The sequence below is a fragment of the Hyla sarda genome, chromosome 1 (assembly GCF_029499605.1).
Source record: "Hyla sarda isolate aHylSar1 chromosome 1, aHylSar1.hap1, whole genome shotgun sequence".
Taxonomy (NCBI): Eukaryota; Metazoa; Chordata; class Amphibia; order Anura; family Hylidae; genus Hyla; species Hyla sarda.
The window spans coordinates 506,455,149-506,474,807 of NC_079189.1; the positions used below are offsets into that span (position 1 = coordinate 506,455,149).

Sequence of the window (19,659 nt, forward strand, 5' to 3'; positions counted from 1 at the left end):
CTGCTTCCCCGGGATCCTTGCTTTCCGTCGCCGTCATCACGTCACTATGCACGCACGCTGCTCCTATTGGATGACGGGACGGCGTGCGCGCAATGTGATGATGACGAAGGAGAGCTCCGGCGATGGAGGGGATCATGAAGAGGACACTCCAGAGCCCCGAGGACAGGTAGGAGACCATCACCGGAGCACACAGGGCACCGTAAACGGCTATCCGGCGGCAGCTGAAGCAGTCAGCGCCGCTGGATAGCCGTTTATGTGATGACCCCGACATACAAAAGCATCGTATGTTGATGCTGCCTTCAACATGCGATAGCCTCTGAGAGGCCATCACATGTTGAAATTATCGTATGTCGGGGCCATCGAAGGTCGGGGGGTCACTGTATAAGACAGAAAAGGTAATGCACAAATTCCAAAGTAGTCTGAATTTAATGCTCTGCGAACACTTTATTACACAAAGTACATTCAGTTTCTGAAAATAGTGTTCTAAACAGTGTAACCATCTAAAAATAAGACATCCCAATAACACCAAAACAAAAATTAAATATATATTTTTTTATATTTTTTCTTTACAGTTTTAATTATTTTTGGACGCTATATCCTATTGTGAATTTAAAAAAATAGAAGAGATTTAGCAGCTTTGCATTTTATGTGGCACACATCTTTGTACTGCGATTAGAAGTGACTTTAAAGGCATGGAAACAATAAATTGGCAATTAAAGTGCTATTGGAGAAGCGGAAAAAGGCCCAAAAACAATGAAGAACTCCCAATGAACCAAAAACATAAGAATTACATTGTCTAAGAAGCTTCCTATAGTGATAACAAAAGGGGGTCTGAATGTTCACATAAAGACTACAACTGCACTCATAAGGGAAAATAAAGAAAACATGACACTTGTACAGCCCACAGAGACTAGTACAGTTACAATTAAATACACAATCTTAAACGTGCTAAAGGGCCAAGGGTTGAGTGGAAGTAATAGTTTCAGGAAGAAGATACTGGCACTGGTGGGATAGTGGGTACAGAATACTCTTCTTCTGAATCTGAGCCATCGTCGTCATCCTTTTCTTGGTCGCTGCCTTCTGTGCTTAGTCTGTCAAAACCTTTTCGACTGTATCCTTTGTGACTTGCAAAGAAAGTTCCTAAATTGAGTCCTCCAGTTCCTTTGCCTATAAAAAAAAATACATAATTGCTTTAACTCTATTGTATAGTGACTGCATTTCTTGATTAAAAAGAAATACATTTTAACATCTGGAGATCGGTTTATAGTTATAAATAACTAATATCCTAGCTCATTTACTTAAATAGTGATACATATTTGCTAAAGCTTGGGTATTTCAGGGTAGAAATAATCTTTGTCAAACATTTTCCCTCATGACCACTGTCTGGGATAAACTGACAGTAATAGGTGACCATTAAAACAAGACTGTCAGATTTAAAGGCTAGGCATAGTTTTGCAACACCTGTATTACTGCTGTAATGTACTGATAACAGTCTTGAATAGCTTAGCAATTTGCAAAGGATAGGGGATAAGATGTCTGTTCCAAAGGATAGGGGATAAGATGCCTGTTCCAAAGGATAGGGGATAAGATGTCTGTTCCAAAGGATAGGGGATAAGATGCCTGTTCCAAAGGATAGGGGATAAAATGTCTGTTCCAAAGGATAGGGGATAAGATGTCTGTTCCAAAGGATAGGGGATAAAATGTCTGTTCCAAAGGATAGGGGATAAGATGACTGTTCTAAAGGATAGGGGATAAGATGTATGTTCCAAAGGATAGGGGATAAGATGTCTGTTCCAAAGGATAGGGGATAAGATGTCTGTTCCAAAGGATAGGGGATAAGATGTCTGTTCCAAAGGATAGGGGATAAGATGTCTGTTCTAAAGGATAGGGGATAAGATGTCTGTTCCAAAGGGAAGGGGATAAGATGTCTGCTCCAAAGGATAGGGGATAAGATGTCTGTTCCAAAGGATAGGGGTTACGATGTCTGTTCCAAAGGATAGGGGATAAGATGCCTGTTCCAAAGGATAGGGGATAAGATGTCTGTTCCAAAGGATAGGGGATAAGATGTCTGTTCCAAAGGATAGGGGATAAGATGTCTGTTCTAAAGGATAGGGGATAAGATGTCTGTTCCAAAGGATAGGGGATAAGATGTCTGTTCTAAAGGAAAGGGGATAAGATGTCTGTTCTAAAGGATAAGGGATAAGATGTCTGTTCCAAAGGATAGGGGATAAGATGTCTGTTCCAAAGGGAAGGGGATAAGATGTCTGTTCCAAAGGAAAGAGGATAAGATGTCTGTTCCAAAGGATAGGGGATAAGATGTCTGTTCTAAAGGATAGGGGATAAGATGTCTGTTCGCAGGGGTCCCACCGACGCGGATCTCCCTGCTGCACCCGGCATTCACTTAAAACATTGGGTGCAGCACCGAAAGGCTCCTGATGTCACAGTCACGCCCCCTCAATGCAAGTCTATGGGAGGGGGCGTGACAGACATCATGCCCCCTCCCATAGACTTGCATTGAGGGAGCATGACCATGATATCACGAGCGAGTTGTGACCGTGACATCACGAGCGAGGCGTGACCGTGACATCAGTAGCCTCCGCCCCACATTGCCAGTCATCTGGCATGGAGCGAAGTTCGCTCCGTGCATCGGATGTCTCGGTTGCCACAGGCGGGATCCCCACGATCAGACATCTAATCCTTATCCTTTGGATAGGGGATAAGAGGTCTAGGGGCGGAGTACCCCTTTAAAGGGGAACCTGTCATATACTTCCTATTCCTCTCTGAAAGCAGCATATTGATTTTATAGATATTATAGATATCTATATTATAAAAATATTTATATAATTGCTGTAGCTTTGTTAAACTTACAGTCTACTTGGAGCAGGATTTTGGCATTTTCATGATCTGTGAGTACCCCATAATCCCCTGCTGCTAATATACACTTATGCAGAGTAAGGCTGGGTTCACACCACGTTTTTTGCAATACAGGTCCCGTATCAGGTTTTTGATAGAAAACGGATTCCTCAAAACCAAACTACACTGGATCAAAATGTGTGTACAAATTTTAATCCGTATACGGTTTGAAAAATGATGTCCGGTTGCATGTTTTTTAAGAAAAAAATGTATACGTTTTTAACTTTTCATTCTATTATGAATAAAAGTTTCACTTGTTTGATTGAAATTCCAAGAAAAAACTGAGCAAAAACGAAAACAGGATGGTGAAAACCACATGGCACCGTACGCACATACAGTTCCCATCTGGACCAAAAACCGTGGTAGGCTACGATTTTGGGTACAGGAAAAAAAACTGACAAAACCGTACAGGATGCAAAACTGACACAACCTGATGCATCTTTTGGCATACAGTTTTCAATGGAGAGTCAATGCATACGGTTTTCAATACGGTTCCGTACGGTTTTCATATTGAAAACGTATACGGGAACTGTATTGCAAAAACATGGTGTGAACCCAGCCTAACAGGGAGAAAGCCATCAATCAGCAGTAGAAGGAGCCCACAGATCATGAGTAGACAGACTTTTGTTCACATCGCTGATACAAATAGAGTGCAAGTTTGGCCAAACTACAACATACTCATACCCAACAATCACAGAGAGGACAGCATGCCCAACTTTACCCTTTTTTTGGTAAGCATCCAGTTTTTTTTTTTTATCTTATCCTTAGGTGTCTAGTGGACATTTAAGAATGGTCAATCATTTGATTTGGTTTTATATATAAAATGTAAGTTTATAACATGAAGTTATCACCCCCAATATACTTTTGTTCTGAAAAAAAAAAAAAAAAATTATCGTATAAATAATCATATTAATACCAATCATGGTAGAAGGCATTTCTACACTTCAATACTTCAATGAAAAGCGTTCTTATATATCAACTTTTTTCCAGCAACACTATGAAAGTGCCCAAAACCATTGGTTTCTAATATTTAGAGTTATGGTGTGGCAAAGACAAGACAAAGAACAGGACCTACAGAAAGAACAAAAAATCATGTAATGTAAGGAATTACATGCTGTTGGGCAATGTTTTTCTATTCTTAAATTAATTTTAACCCCTTAAGGACGCCGGGCATATCCATACGCCCCCGTTTTAAAGTCCTTAAGGACTGAGGGCGTATGGATACGCCCGTGGGAATTCCGGTCCCCGCCGCTGATATCTATCAGCAGGCACCCCGTGCAAAGCCCTGGGGGGGTCAATTCAGACCAACGATTTGCGGCTTTTCCGGGTCAATCAGGTCTCTGGTGACCCGGAAATAAGGATGAATGGGGCTGTCCGAGACAGCCCCATTCACCCTTACCCAGCAGGAGTGCAGCCTCACGATCACGTGATTGATCGGTCGGAACAACCGGTCAAGCACGACCCTGCTGGGCGGCGATCGGGACGCCGAAGATAGCGGAGATCGGCGTCGGCGCGGGTCTCCTACCTTGCCCAGCGGGGGTCCCCTCGGGATCAGTGGCGGCGACAGGAGCAGCAAGATCGGCGTCAGCAGCGGTGGCGTTCCAGTAGAAGGCTCCAGCAGGAGGTGAGGCCTGATCATTTCCTGCTGTTGCTTAGAAACAAATCGCAGCATGCACAGGCAAAGGGCATGCTGGGAGTTGTAGTTTTGCAACAGCTGGAGTTCCAAATACAACTCCGAGCATGCCCTTTGGTAGTCTGTGCATGCTGGGGGTTGTGGTTTTGCAACAGCTGGAGGCATTTTTTTTCTATGAAAAAGTGTGCAGCCAGCTGTTGTAAAACTACAACTTCCAGCATGCAGAAACTACCAAAGGGCATGCTGAGAGTTGTAGCAGTGTGCCTCCAGCTGTTGCAAAACTACAACTCCCAGAATGCCCTTCGGCTGTCAAGGCATGCTGATTGTTGCAGTTTTGCAACAGCTGGACACACATTGGTTGAGAAACTGAGTTTGTTGGCTAACTCAGTGTTTTGCAACCAGTGTGCCTCCAGCTGTTGCAAAAATACAACTCCAGGCATGCACTGAGAGACTGTACATGCTGGGAGTTCTAGTTTTGCAACAGCTGGAGGCACAATGGTAGCAAAACACTGAGTTAAGTAACAAACTCTGTGTTTTGCAACCAATGTGCCTCCATCTGTTGCATAACTACAACTCCCAGCATGTATGGTCTGTCAGTGCATGCTGAAAGTTGTAGTTTTGCAACAGTTGGAGGTTTGCCCCCCCCCCCATATGTGAATGTACAGGGCACATTCACACGGGCAGGTTTACAGCGAGTTCTTCTGCAAGTTTGAGATGCGGCAAATTTTCAGCCGCAGCTCAAACTCCCAGCGAGAAACTCATTGTAAACCTGCGCCCGTGTGAATGTATCCTAAAAACACTACACTAACACATAATAAAGGGTAAAACACTACATATACACATACCTCTAGTCCCCCCCCCCCCCCACTCAAAAAAAAAAAAAACGTATTATACAGCGTTTCCAAAACGGAGCCTCCAGCTGTTGAAAAACAACAACTCACAGTATTGCCGACAGCCACTGACTGTCAAGGCATGCTGGGAGTTTTGCAACAGCTGGAGACACCCTGTTTGGGAAACACTGCCGTAGGGTATTTTGTGGCGGATTCAAATACCCTATTTAGTCCTCAAATGCGCATGGCGCTCTCTCACTTCGGAGCCCTGTCGTATTTCAAGGAAAGAGTTTAGGGCCACATATGGGGTATCTCCGTACTCGGGAGAAATTGTGTTACAAATTTGGGGGGGGGGGCTTTTTCTCCTTTTACCCCTTATGAAAAGGAAAAGTTGGGGTCTACACCAGCATGTTAGTGTAAAAAACAATTTTTTTTTACACTAACATGCTGATGTTGCCCCATACTTTTAATTTTCACAAGCGGTAAAAGGAAAAAAAAGGAAAAATTTCTCCTGAGTAAAGAACTACCCCATATGTGGGCGTTAAGTGCTCTGCGAGTGCACAACATGGCTCAGAAGTGAGAGCGTGCCATGTACATTTGAGGTATAAATTGGTGATTTGCACAGGGGTGGACGATTTTACAGCGGTTCTGACAAACGCAAAAAACAAATACCCAGATGTGACCCCATTTTGGAAACTACATCCGTCACGTAATGTAATAAAGGGTCCAGTGAGCATTTGCACCTCACAGGTGTCTGACAGATCATTGGAACAGTGGGCTGTGCAAATGAAAAATAAAATTTTTCATTTTCACGGACCACTGTTCAAAAAATCTGTCAAACGCCAGTGGGTGTAAATACTCACTGCACCCCTTATTAAATTCTGTGAGGGGTGAAGTTTCCAAAATAGGGTCACATGTGGGTGGGTCCACTGTTCTGGCACCACGGGGGGCTTTGTAATAGCACATGGCCCCTGACTTCCATTCCAAACAAATTCTCTCACCATAAGCTCAATAGCGCGCCTTCTCTTCTGAGCACTGTAGTTCGCTCGCAGAACACTTTACATCCATATATGGGGTATTTCCATACTCAGAAGAAATGGGGTTACAAATTTTGGGGGGAATTTTCTCCTATAACCCCTTGTAAAAATGTAAAAGTTGGGGAAAAACCAGCATTTTAGTGAAAAAAAATAAAAATTCAATTACACATCCAACTTTAACGAAAAGTCGTCAAACACCTGTGGGGTGTTTAGGCTCACTGGACCCCTTGTTACGTGCCTTGAGGGGTGTAGTTTCCAAAATGGTATGCCATGTGGGGTTTTCTGCTGTTCTGGCACCATAGGGGCTTCCTAAATGTGACATGCCCCCAAAAAAACATTTCAGCAAAATTCCCGCTCCAAAATCCCATTGCCGCTCCTTCCCTTCTGAGCACTCTACTGCGCCCGCCGAACACTTGACATACAAATATGAGGTATTTCCTTACTCGAAAGAAATTGGGTTACAAATTTTGAGGGGCTTTTTCTCCTTTTACCCCTTGTAAAATTTGAAAAACTGGGTCTACAAGAACATGTGAGTGTAAAAAATGAAGATTTTGAATGTTCTCCTTTACCTTGCTGCTATTCCTGTGAAACACCTAAAGGGTTAACACACTTAATGAATGTCATTTTGAATACTTGGAGGGGTGCAGTTTTTATAATGGGGTCATTTGTGGGGTATTTCTAATATGAAGACCCCTCAAATCCACTTCGAAACTGAACTGGCCCCTGAAAAATTCCGATTTTGAAAATTTTGTGAAAAATTGGAAAATTGCTGCTGAACTTTGAAGCCCTCTGATGTCTTCCAAAAGTAAAAACATGTCAACTTTATGATGCCAACATAAAGTAGACATATTGTATTTGTGAATCAATATATAATATATTTGGAATACTCATTTTCTTTACAAGCAGAGTGTTTCAAAGTTAGAAAAATGCTAAATTTTCATGAAATTTGGGGATTTTTCACCAAGAAAGGATGCAAGTAACGACTGAAATTTACCACTGTGTTAAAGTAGAATATGGCACGAAAAACAATCTCGGAATCAAAACAATCGGTAAAAGCATCCCAGAGTTATTAATGCTTTAAGTGACAGTGGTCAGAATTGCAAAAAAGGGCTCAGTCCTTAATGTGAAAAAGGGCTCAGTCCTTAAGGGGTTAAAAAAAAATTAAGAAATTTGGTGACCTATGAGGTCCAGAAAAGACACATGTAAATTGCACATAAAGCGTAACCATGAATGACCTGTTTCATTCTTTTATGCCCACGTTTATTCAGGTTCCAAACCTGGTTTATGTCCTTGTGGAATGGATCCATTATACAGGTTTACTTCCTTTACTGTCCTATACTGTCACCATCTTGTGTAGTTCATCTAATCTGCATCCATACTCCCTAGTTCAGATATCGCACATACATTCCCTGTTGCACAGTCACCAATCTGATGGTAGATGTAGATGATAAACTTCCAATGCATTACCCTTACTAATTCTCCTATATTCGGGATCCTCTGCAGGGCAGTGTGTACTAAACAGGCAGCCTTGTACTTTAGGATAGGGCAGAACTTTGGGAGAAGGATACTGGAAGTGCTTATGCAGAGCTAAAATAACTTTATATAATATAATGACTATTATAGCTGTTTGGTAAGTGGTCAGTAAAGAAAGCTTCTACCAAACAGCTGATCTTCAAGTTTGTGAGTCCTGTGACATGCATAAGGCTTGTACCGATACATATCAATGACTTCTATATAAACACCTACAGCGGATTCTGATTCTCACTAAAGAGATCAGTGGTATGGAGACTGTTTTCAGAAACTGCTACACATTAATTGTCTTCTAGAAGGAAGAAAACTATCTTTTTACTAGCAAAACACAAATCTCATCTTAAAGGATTTAGCCACCTGAGGAATCTCTCTAAGCAGCCAAGCCCTGCTCTGTACTGACAAGAGACCAGAACCCCCAAAACACCAGTCTACAGATGAAGGACTCTTCCTTTTAGAGGAGACTCTGGTTGGGCTACTATGAGATAGTTTTCTTCCTTCTGCCTTAGTCTATACTGTCACAGACATAGACAAAAATGATAAATCTCCCCCCCTCACCGGTGTTTATTATATAATAAAATGGCTTTAAAGGACAGGTTTAGATAACAAGAGAACAGAATGTAATAAAATAATATTACTGCAGTATTTCAACAAACAGGCATGAACAAAAATACAGAACAAAATATTTAAGAGATTCAGGAGCTTTATAAATGATCTATTATTCTTTTTTTCTGCATATGAAGCTGTGGACATAAAGACTGTGATCTGTCCCAGTATATGTTATACATTGATCTATAAAGGGTCTAGAACATCACTTTGACAACAAGGGGATGTCTGGGCCTCACCATCCTTTATCTTTTATTTGTCTCCTACACTCTGTAGAACAATTTCTGCCAAACCAGAGATTGTTTACACAAAGAAAGACGTTCCAGCTCCATGAGAATATGGTCGAAAATATCAAAAAATATTTATTGAAGCATCAGGATACAAAAAAGTGAAACAATCATAAAAAGGTGGTCAGTTTTTTTTTTTATGATTGTTTCACTTTTTTGAATCCTGATGCTTCAATAAATATTTGTGATATTTTGGACTATATTCTTGTGGAGTTGGAACTTCTTTATTTGTATGGACTTCTCTGGTGTGCTTCGGCTGTCCGTGCTCTGAGGTGGGGATAATCATCAGTAGTTGCAGGTGCGGAGAGCTGGGAATTAACCTTCTGTGGACTAGAGATTGTTTATAGTTATTTTTATGAACAGTGCCTCACTCAACAATAACTAGGGGGCTCCTTACCAGGAATGCCCATCTCAAAGTTTGAAAAGCACTTGTCTAGAATGTTTTTCATATGTGCAAAAACGGGAACTTTATTATAAAATCCAACTTTAAGACACGGTGACAAACAGGTGATGCATTTCAGGGGTTTACAGCATGAACACCCTTAGTCAGACATGTAATAGTCATGTATGACTAAGGGTGTTCATGCTATAAAAACCTGAAATGTGTCACTTGTTTGTTACCGTGTCTTGAAGTTGGATTTTATCATAAAGTTCCTTGTTTTGCACTTAGTGCACTGGACTTCTTCCTCTTGCTTCCGTATCTGGGTGGGTGCTGTCCCACACTGTCCGTGACGCAGCGGGACCAAAGTTTGAGCTGGATTGCATTGCTTGAATTAGAGTAAGGTGCTATCAATGCAGTCAAACTTATATAATCTGCCATATAGGGCACCAAGTATATAGGGTGAGCCTGATAATTTATTCATAGGGCATCAAACAGAGTCCAAAAGGGTCGTTCTGGTGACACATTTTAGAAAGTTGTGTTAGCCAACTCTTGAATGATTTCACTCACTTACTGCTATAATGTCACATAGCATTGATTAGGGTTATCAAAACAGACTAGGCACTTGAGAATAGTACATTTCTTTGACTTTTTTCCTGAACACAACTGAAAAAATGCATGTCACATTTGTGAAAGAAAAAAAAACCCAAAATGCATCATGGTGGCAAAGAAGTGCACCTTTTCGTGGTCTTTTTTCAAAGCAAAAACTAAGTGAGAAGGAAGTCAAAAGTGGACCTGTGGCCTCTGCTGATCTGTCTGTTTTTAGTACTTCTCATGAAATAACAATTTTTTGGGCATTATTTGTTATATCTCTGTGCTGTGCCATCCCTCTGACATACTTGCTTTGTACCGTATTATATAGCATAGTTCCCCCACATTAGGTTATCAGCATAGTTCCCCCACATTAGTTTGTCAGCATAGTTCCCCCACATTAGGTTGGCAGTATTGTTCCCCCCACATTAGGTTGGCAGCATAGTTCCCCCACATTAGGTTGGCAGCATAGTTCCCCCACATTAGGTTGGCAGTATAGTTCCCCCACATTAGGTTGGCAGTATAGTTCTCCCACATTAGGTTGGCAGTATTGTTTCCCCCCCCCCCCCACATTAGGTTGGCAGTATAGTTCTCCCACATTAGGTTGGCAGTATTGTTCCCCCCCCCCACATTAGGTTGGCAGCATAGTTCCCCCATATTAGATTGGCAGCATAGTTCCCCCACATCAGGTTGGCAGCATAGTTCTCCCACATTAGGTTGGCAGTATAGTCCCCCTCCCCCCACACTAGGATGGCAGTATAGTCCCCCCCCCCCCCCACATTAGGTTGGCAGTATAATTCTCCCCACATTAGGTTGGCAGTATTGTTCCCCCCCACATTAGGTTGGCAATATAGTTCCCCCCACATTAAGTTGTCAGCATAGTTCTCCCCACATTAGGTTGGCAGTATAGTTCTCCCAACATTAGGTTGGCAGTATAGTTCCCCCCACATTAGGCTGGCATCATAGTTCCCCCACATTAGGCTGGCAGTATAGTCCCCCCCATATTAGGTTGTAGTTTCCCCACATTAGGTAGGCAGTGGCCTCCACAGACATAAAGCTTTAAGCCATATACATTGTATGACTGGAGGCTGTATGCCTGTGTACTGCCCCACTTCAACTCTCCGACCACCGCTCCTCCGGTCAGGGGTCATGATCTACTGCTATGGCCTATAGGCCATAGCAGTAGGTCCCGGGATCGGAAGAGCGGTGGTTGGAGCACCGAAGAGGACGTGCCTCTGGTAACTTACCATGTGCGCGTCCTCCTCCTAGCTGCTCTGCTTCTATTAGTGCATGTACGGGATGTCAGTGATGTCCCTGCGTGCGCTACCTCCCAGCGGCCCCTGCGTTTTTAAAGTTAACGCGGGGCTGCAGAAAGGTAACCGGGACATCCTTGTGTCCCAAAAAGATCTTTCGGGACACAGGGATGTCACTGCTGTATCCATACCCCGGGGCGTCGACTGCAGCATATAAGACGACACCGTATAAAATGACCCTCGACTTTTAAGAACATTTTCCTGGGTTAAAAAGTAGTCTTATACACCGGAAAATATGGTAACTAAATATATAAATATTTAACTATATTTAACAAAATTTATACTAAATATATAACTAAATAGTCAAGTGGGTGTTACCATTTGGTAGCATGTCCCTACATTGTCTGAAACTATCCCAGTAAATGTCAAACTGCGCATATTAGAGGCAGAACGTTGGAAGAACAATAGTACTCATATAAGATCCATTCTTCAGTCAATGCTCAGTTTTCAGTACTCTGTAGACCCAACATAAACTGCTTACATATGACATGAATATTAAAAACGTATGTGTATTTCTGTGGCATTTCGGTGAAATAAATAAGATGCAAACCTCTTAGTTTTCCTAGGATCCCTCCAGATGATGGTTCGGATTTGTGTTCAACGTCACCTAGAAAAAGTACCAAAACATTGGCTACTCTTAAGCCACATTTATAATTTCATGGGTATGAAATGGGTCTGATGAGTTTTATTATTTCAGATCATTATGACTCTGTGATAAGAAAATTTATCTCTGCTATAAATAGACACTGTCAGATACATTTAAAAGGTGCTTGAATGTAACATACCCCCATATATTCTGCCCTTCCTCCAGCGTATAAATACTGCAATAGCAACAAGGACCACTACGGGAATTATTAACAGAGTGATAATGAGGACGAAAGGGACCCCAATGCGGCCTTGTTCAAGAACTGCTTGCTTCGCCTGTCCATGGTGCTGTTCTGCATGGTGCTGTTGTGCATGGTGCTGTTCTCCGGCTGTACTGTTTAATTTGGGTCGGGTTTTCACATGTGTCTCCAAAATTTCAGTTTCTATGAATACAGCAATACGGCATAGTCAGTATATAAAAAGGAAAAAAAATATATATATATAAAATGGATTTTTTTCCCACTAGACAGGTATTGATAAGTCTCCCCCATATTATATCATCAGGATAGGCAATTGTTTCCCAACCAGTGTGCCTCCAGCTGTTGCAAAACTACAACTCCCAGCATGCCTGGACAGCCTATGGCTGTCCGGGCATGCTGGAAGTTGTAGTTTTGCAACAGCTGGAGGCATACTGGTTGGAAAACATTATGATATGTCATCAAAATCTGATTATCAGACGAGTCCACACGGCCCTTCAACACAGAACCCCCATCTCCAACGATCAGATATTAGCTCCAGCTTATAGACAATAAATAGGGCTGGAAGCAGATGGCTCCATTTATTGTGTAGTGGCCATGCCAGGTTACAGCAAGTCAGCTCCTATTCACTTTAAAGGGGTCACTTTCCCCTCATCAGCCACCCCACCCATTGAAACACAAATGAGCTGCATCCGTTCAAAAGACCTGTGTTTTCTAACCAGGGTGCCTACAGCTGTTGCAAAATGATCTCCCTCCCACCCAGCGGTCACTCCACCCATTGAAGCAGGACAGATTCCCTTTGGACACCTGACTAGTGATGTCAGGTTTCTATGCACTGCAACCTGAGTAATTTTGTATGCTGTTAAAAATAAATATTGGGGCGAAAATCCCAGAGGATTTGCAAGACCACCGTCACACACTGGTACAGACAATATATTATTAACTAAACTAACTTTACAGCCCGGTTTTTTTTTTTTTTTTTTTTTTTTTTAATAAACTGGTGCCAGAAAGTTAAACATATTTTTATATTACTTCTATTAAAAAATCCCCATAGCAAACATGCTGCTCTGGACAGTTCCTAAAATGGACAGAGATGTCAGCAGAGAGCACTGTGCTCGTGATGTCAGCAGAGAGCACTGTGTTCCAAAAAGAAAATAATTTTCTCTGTAGTATTCAGCAGCTAATAAGTACTGGAAAGATTAAGATTTTTTTTAATAGAAGTAATTTACAAATCTGTTTAACTTTCTGGCACCAGTTGATGTGAAAAAAAAAAAGTTTTCCAACGGAGTACCCCTTTAAAAGCCCCTTTGAGGGTATCACATGGTGCAGATCTGTTGCAAAACATGTGCATTGTTTCTGCACTATATCAATGGGGGGAAATTATCACTGGTGTCGTGTTTTACAGTCAATAATTACAGCTGTGAAATTGCTGACGTACGTCAAATTTATGAAATGGCGCACAGCATATGATAAATTTGTCTGAGCAATACACAGATAGGGGAAATTACCTGTGGCTATGATAAGCGCTGTATGTTGCTGTATTGCATTGCTGACCCCTATAACTTTTATTTTTCCATATACAGGGCTATATGAGGGATACTTTTTTGCACCATGCACTGTAGTTTTTAACAGTACCACTTTGGCGTATATATATGTGACTTTTCGGTCACTTTTGTGTGATTTTTTTAGGATAAGATATGACTAAAAATCGGGAAAAATGGACTTAGGTATTTTTTTACTTTTACATCTGTCACAGCATGGGACCATTAATATTTTATTTTAATAAATCGGATCTTTCTGCACGCAGAAATACCAAATGTTTATTTAACTGTTTTTGCTTTGTAAAATGGGAAAAGAGGCTTATTCACGTTTATTAAAATTTAGGGCTTGCTGGGAGATGTGGTTGTGTACCATAAAGAGAAACACGTTAGGCAGAAAGATACAGCCTATGACGATCCAGCTGTTGCGAAACTACAACTCCCAGCATGTTCTCACTGTAGTTTTGTACCATATAGAGAGACACATATTTAGGCAGTGTGTCCTCTAGAAGTTAAACTATTTGCCCTGAGCCTTGTCATTTTTCTAAGTATGATCCCCGCTTGGTGGTGACCTGGAACAAAATTTCTGATTTTACTGTCCATAGTGATTTTGATCAAATCTGCTGTGCGCCGAAAAGGCATAAAAAAACTTTTCGTACCAAACCACACAAAACCTGTCTAATTCCCTTGGTAATTTTCCCTTAAAGGAAATCTGTCATCAGTGTCACCTGCACTAACCTGTCTGTAACAGACAGGTAGCGCAGGTGACACTGATGACGATGATACTTCCTTGCTGTGGTTCTCTGGTAATCCTCTTCGGTATCTTCAGCTCCGGGCCCGACTTGGAGCATGGGAGGAGCATGGGTGACGCCACTAAGCTCTGTCCATGCTCCAGGCCAGCACGGAGCTGAAGATACCATAGAGGATCACCGGAGAACCACAGCACGGAACGGGACAAGGTAAGGTCATTAGTGTCATCTGCACTACCTGTTTGTTACAGACAGGTTAGTGCAGGTGACACTGATGACAGATTTCCTTTAAAGGAGTTCTCTAAGCTAAAACTTTTAACCCCCGCTGTGCCCGGGCTGTAAAACTATACATAATAAACTTTCACTTACCTGCGTACGATCCCCCGTTGTTCTGATATCGCCATCCCGTTCTCTGGTCCCGGTCTCTTCAACTTCCTGCGGGTAGGTGACTTCACTCTGTGCTCAGCCTATCAGTGGCCGCAGCAATGTCCCGTCGCGGCCGCTGATAGGCTGAGCGCAGAGTGAAGTCACCGACCCGCAGGAAGTGGAAGAGACAGGGACCGGAGAACGGGATGGCGATATCGGAACAATGGGGGATCGTAGGCAGGTAAGTGAAAGTTTATTATGTATAGTTTTACAGCCCGGACGCAGCAGGGGTCAAAAGTTTTAGCTTAGAGAACTCCTTTCATGTATTTAAAATCAGTTGTAGCCATGAAGCAGATCTGCAGCATATGAACATACCCTAGAGGGAGATTCTTATTTCTTTCAGTTCTGATCAGAAGGCTCATGTTTCAATTGTCATCAAGCCAAAAGTGTAGCATAATGGGGGTGATAGTGCTGCATCTCCTTAGTACTGAGTGACCTTCATTGTCATACATGATGTGTAGCAAAAGGGTAAATGAAATATTCGCACTCATCACTGGGAACGGCTAACAGTGCTCCTATGTGGAGTCTCTGGACCGAGGCTGCGCTTCGTCCGGCCTCACTTCACATCATCGCGCTGAGAGTTATGTAGTTGCGGGTGAACAGGTGTGACCGACCAGGTGAGCAAAACAAAAGGTGATAACACCGTCAAACAATAGAAAAAAGAGAAATAGAAACATTATAATAAATATAAACTTGGATAAAGAATGTATTGGGCCAAATGTTATTATAAAAATACTCCCATGTCAATTTTTTCATTAATGCCAAGGGGACCTTGCGCATTCAGACGCATGATCCATATAGCTTCGGCTCTAAGAACTCTGGTGTTCCGATTCAATGTTGAGTTGGAGTGCTTTATGACTTCAAGACCTCTGAACTCTAACCCTTCAATGGAATGCCTATGTACATCTTGTATGTGTTTGATGAATCGGGGAGCACCAATTCCAGTCTCAATAGAATGGATGTGCTCTCGCACCCTAATTCTTGGCTGTCTTATAGTTTTACCTATATAATATAAGTTACAGCTGCACATAAGGAAGTAGACAACGTATGTTGTGAGGCAGGTTATAAGGTCATGAATGGTCACAATAGTATCACTTAGTCTCACAGTATTTAAACTGTGAATTTGAATCGACATTGAGGACAGTTGCCACAACTTTTATTGCTTTTAGGGGATAACTCCGATTTCTTGTTGCTGCTTTTGCATTGTTGTTATTCAGAGTTTCTCCTAGTGACTTGTTCCTTTGATAAGTGATAATGGGCTTCCTATTGGCAATATTGGCTAGATCTGAGTCACTCTCTACAATATGCCAATTTTTATTAATGATGGTATTAATAACTGGGTTCATGGCACTGTCTTTAAAGGAAAATATAAACAGCTCGTTGGAGTCATTCATAATTTTTTTGGGGGCGAGGACGAATCAGGGTATCTCAAGGAATTGTTATTGTTCTATCAAAATCAGCTTTAATAACCTTCTCTGGGTATCCTCTTTTCAAAAGGCGATTGGATAGCTCTTGTGCTTGTTGTATGATATGATATGTAATAGGGTCTCTGTTGTTTCTTTTTAATCTAATAAATTGGCTGTAGGGGATGGAATCTTTTGTTATTCTGGGATGAGAGCTTTCATAGTGAAGAGTGCGAGAAGCACATCCATTCTACTGAGACTAGAATTGGTGCTCCCCGATTCATCAAACACATACAAGATGTACATAGGCATTCCACTGAAGGGTTAAAGTTTGGAGGTCTTGAAGATATAAAGCACTCCAACTCAACATTGGATCGGAACACCAGACTTCTTAGAGCCGAAGCTATGTGGATCATGCGCCTGAATGCGCAAGGTCCCCTCGGCCTTAATTAAAAAAATTGACATGGCAGTATTTTTATAATAACATTTGGCCCAATACATTCTTTATCTAAGTTTATATTTATTATAATGTTTCCATTTCTCTTTTTTTCTATTGTTTGACGGTGTTATCAACTCTTGTTTTGCTCACCTGGTCAGTTACATGACCGCGTGCACCTTTTCACCCGCAACTACATAACTCCCAGCGCGATGAGGTGAAGTGAGGCAGGATGAAGCACAAATGCGTGAAATGACCGGTATAGCCTCTGAGCGCACTACACGTCTCTGCAGCCTCGGTCCCGAGACTGACTCCACATAGGAGCATCGTTAGCCATTCCCGGTGGTGAGTGCGGATATTTAATTTACCCTTTTGCTAAACATGATACTACAAACCTATCTTTACCTTTATCCTAGCACCGCCGCCCGGCTTATCTGAATTTGGCTGGTCTCGCTATGCTTCATTGTCCGGCTGACATCATTAACCCTAGAGTCACCATATGCTTTTAGTGCCTTCCTATACTCCTCTTCCAACACGTATGTATTGTCATTCATGAGTCTGCAAAAGACCCTGGCAGATCTAAAGCAGTCTAAAAGAAAGACTGCCTGTTGTCCAAAGTAACCAATAACAGCTCACCTTTTATTTTTCAAGAGCAGAATATAAAATAAAAGCTGAGCTCTGACTGGTTGCTATGGACAACAGAAACAGTATTTCTTTAAAGAGGTAGTCCAGTGGTGAAAAACGTATCCCCTATCCTAAGGATAGGGGATAAGTTTGAGATTGCGGGGGGTCCGACCGTTGGGGCCCCCTGCGATCTCTCTATACGGGGGCCAGGCTCTCCGGCCAGAGAGCGGGTGTCGACCACCGCACAAAGCGTCGGCCGACACGCCCCCTCAATACATCGCTATGGCAGAGCCAGAGATTGCCAAAGGCAGCACTACGGCTCTGCCATAGAGTTGTATTGAGGGGGCGTGTTGGCCGCCGCTTCGCACGGAGGTCGACACACCGCCTTCCCGCGGGCTGTCGGGGTTCCGTACAGGAGATCTCGGGAGGCCCCAGCGGTCGGACCCCCCGCGATCTGTAACTTATCCCCTATCGTTAGGATAGGGGATAAGTTGTTCACCACTGGACTACTCCTTTAAGACCCCTACATAAATATCTATGCCTGTCTGCTGTTTTTATTTAACCTGCTTCACGTACCATGATATACATGTACATCTGTATCTGTACTGCTGTGTTCTATACCTGTCCATTCACCTGTGAGACCCAGCTTGTGGTCTGAATCGGCCTACAGCTGCTACAGCAACCCTTGGAATGTCGAGTGGGTGGGGCAGGAGCATGGATATATTTAAAAGCTGGCTCCCAATTCTGCTTGTATTTTTTGCTTATCAGGCCTTTTGGGCTTATTCTTTGTAAAAATGAGAGGATTTAAACTGTTACTACAAAATTTAGATAATTTATGAGTTTTTTTCATTTTCACAACCTAATTCTAATAACTTATGAAACATTTGTGAGGTCATAAATTCACTACCCACTCCTATGTAAATTCCTTGAGGGGTGTAGTTTCCAGTATGGGGGTGTTTCTTATGTTTGGGGACCTCACCTCTTTTTGCAAACCAAATATGGTACCTGAAAAACGCAGTGCTCTTTTCGGTAAAGTTAACAATTTTTTTTTTTATTCTGTAGGCCCATTTGATTACAATGATACCCAAATTATATAGGTTGTGTTTTATTTTACTACTTTTAAAAAGTTATAATTTTCTGTATGAAATTTTTATTCCTAAAATGGCCTTCTTCTGACCCTTATAACACTTTTATTTTTCCATAAATGGGGCTCATTTTTTGCACCGTGATCTGTAGTTTTTATCAGTACCAACTTTGTTTTGATTGGACTTATTGATCACTTTTTATGCATTTTTTTCTTTTATATGATGTGAAAAAAATTTGCTTTTATGCCAGTGACAGTGTGGTTTCATGAACATATATTTTATATTATATTTTAATAGTTTGGACATTTACACACATAGCAATACCACAAATGTTTGTTTATTTTTGTTTACAATATTTTATTTGAAAAAAGGGAAAGGGAATGATTCAAACTTTTATTAGGGAAGGGACTTATTCACATTTATTAACTTTTTTTTTTTAAGGCATTTTATTCACTATTTTTTAGACCCCTTATGTGACTATTACATGCAATCTCTCAGCTGCATAAACTGAACAATGCTGTGCCATAGCACAGCACTGATCAGTGTTATCAGCTCTGCATTACTACAGACTGACTGCAGTGTTGGAGCGATGATCAGATGGGATAGAATCAGGTAAGAGACCTCAGCTGACCTTGACACTACAGTTTTTCTGCAGTGTTCCCGATCAGCATCCTGAGCCAAAAGGCAATAGATCTTTCCTGTTTTAGATGCTGATATCAACTTTAAAAAAAAAAAAAATATTCAATGTATGCAATGGATACAAAGAAAAATAAGACATATCAATATATACATAAAGACCAACAAAACCATTATTCATATATGAAGGTAGGAACATCACAGAATGTACTGCACATGCCTAAATTGTACCTGTTATTTCTTCAACTTCTATGCCACCCTTTTTCACTGATCGATGCTCATCAACTTAAAAGGAGAAAAATAAAAATAATGACTTGTTGTGTTAAGGATTATTACTGTACATTTCAGACACAGAATGCTGGCATTATGGACTCAAACTGTATGCCGCTAACAAATGAAGAATGCAGCTTAAAGGTTTCTCAATCCAGAATGAGAGATATCTATTCACACGGACAGGGAGAAGCCACTGGGGACTTCACCAATGACACCTAATTTGATCAGAATATAAGTACGACAGGTTTCCAACCACATAAGTGGTGATAACTCATTGACTTCTATAGCAGAGTGTTGTGAACTCTGTGTCTTGTAAAGTCACTATGCAGGGAGGAAGAGGAGGTGAACAGTGTCCATCACCTATAGTCAATGGTCCAGTGTTATTTGCCTCTATCTTCATAACAGGTGCTGAATTTCATAGTAACCTTGGATGATAATTACATAATTACATGACAGCTGAGAAGTGATCTCTGCAGAAGAGGAAATGTTACATAATTCCAAAAGGCCAATGTCTTCATTGGAAAACCAATG

General features: G+C 41.6%; 1 protein-coding gene across 6 annotated transcripts in view; it reads right to left on the reverse strand.

Moving 5' to 3' along the window:
- Window positions 1-424: 424 nt before the first annotated feature.
- The window catches only part of PAM (peptidylglycine alpha-amidating monooxygenase), a 214,696-nt gene continuing 195,461 nt past the window's right edge, over window positions 425-19,659 (reverse strand). For 4 of the 6 annotated variants that reach the window (XM_056537527.1, XM_056537531.1, XM_056537528.1 and 1 more), the window contains 4 exons: window positions 19,087-19,140; window positions 11,902-12,144; window positions 11,667-11,723; window positions 425-1,167 (listed from right to left, as the gene is read on the reverse strand). In XM_056537527.1, coding sequence (XP_056393502.1) covers window positions 983-1,167; window positions 11,667-11,723; window positions 11,902-12,144; window positions 19,087-19,140 — 539 coding nt within the window. In that variant the 3' untranslated portion in view covers window positions 425-982. The remainder of the gene's footprint in view (window positions 1,168-11,666; window positions 11,724-11,901; window positions 12,145-19,086; window positions 19,141-19,659) is intronic. The other 2 variants (XM_056537530.1, XM_056537532.1) reach the window with 1 other exon arrangement.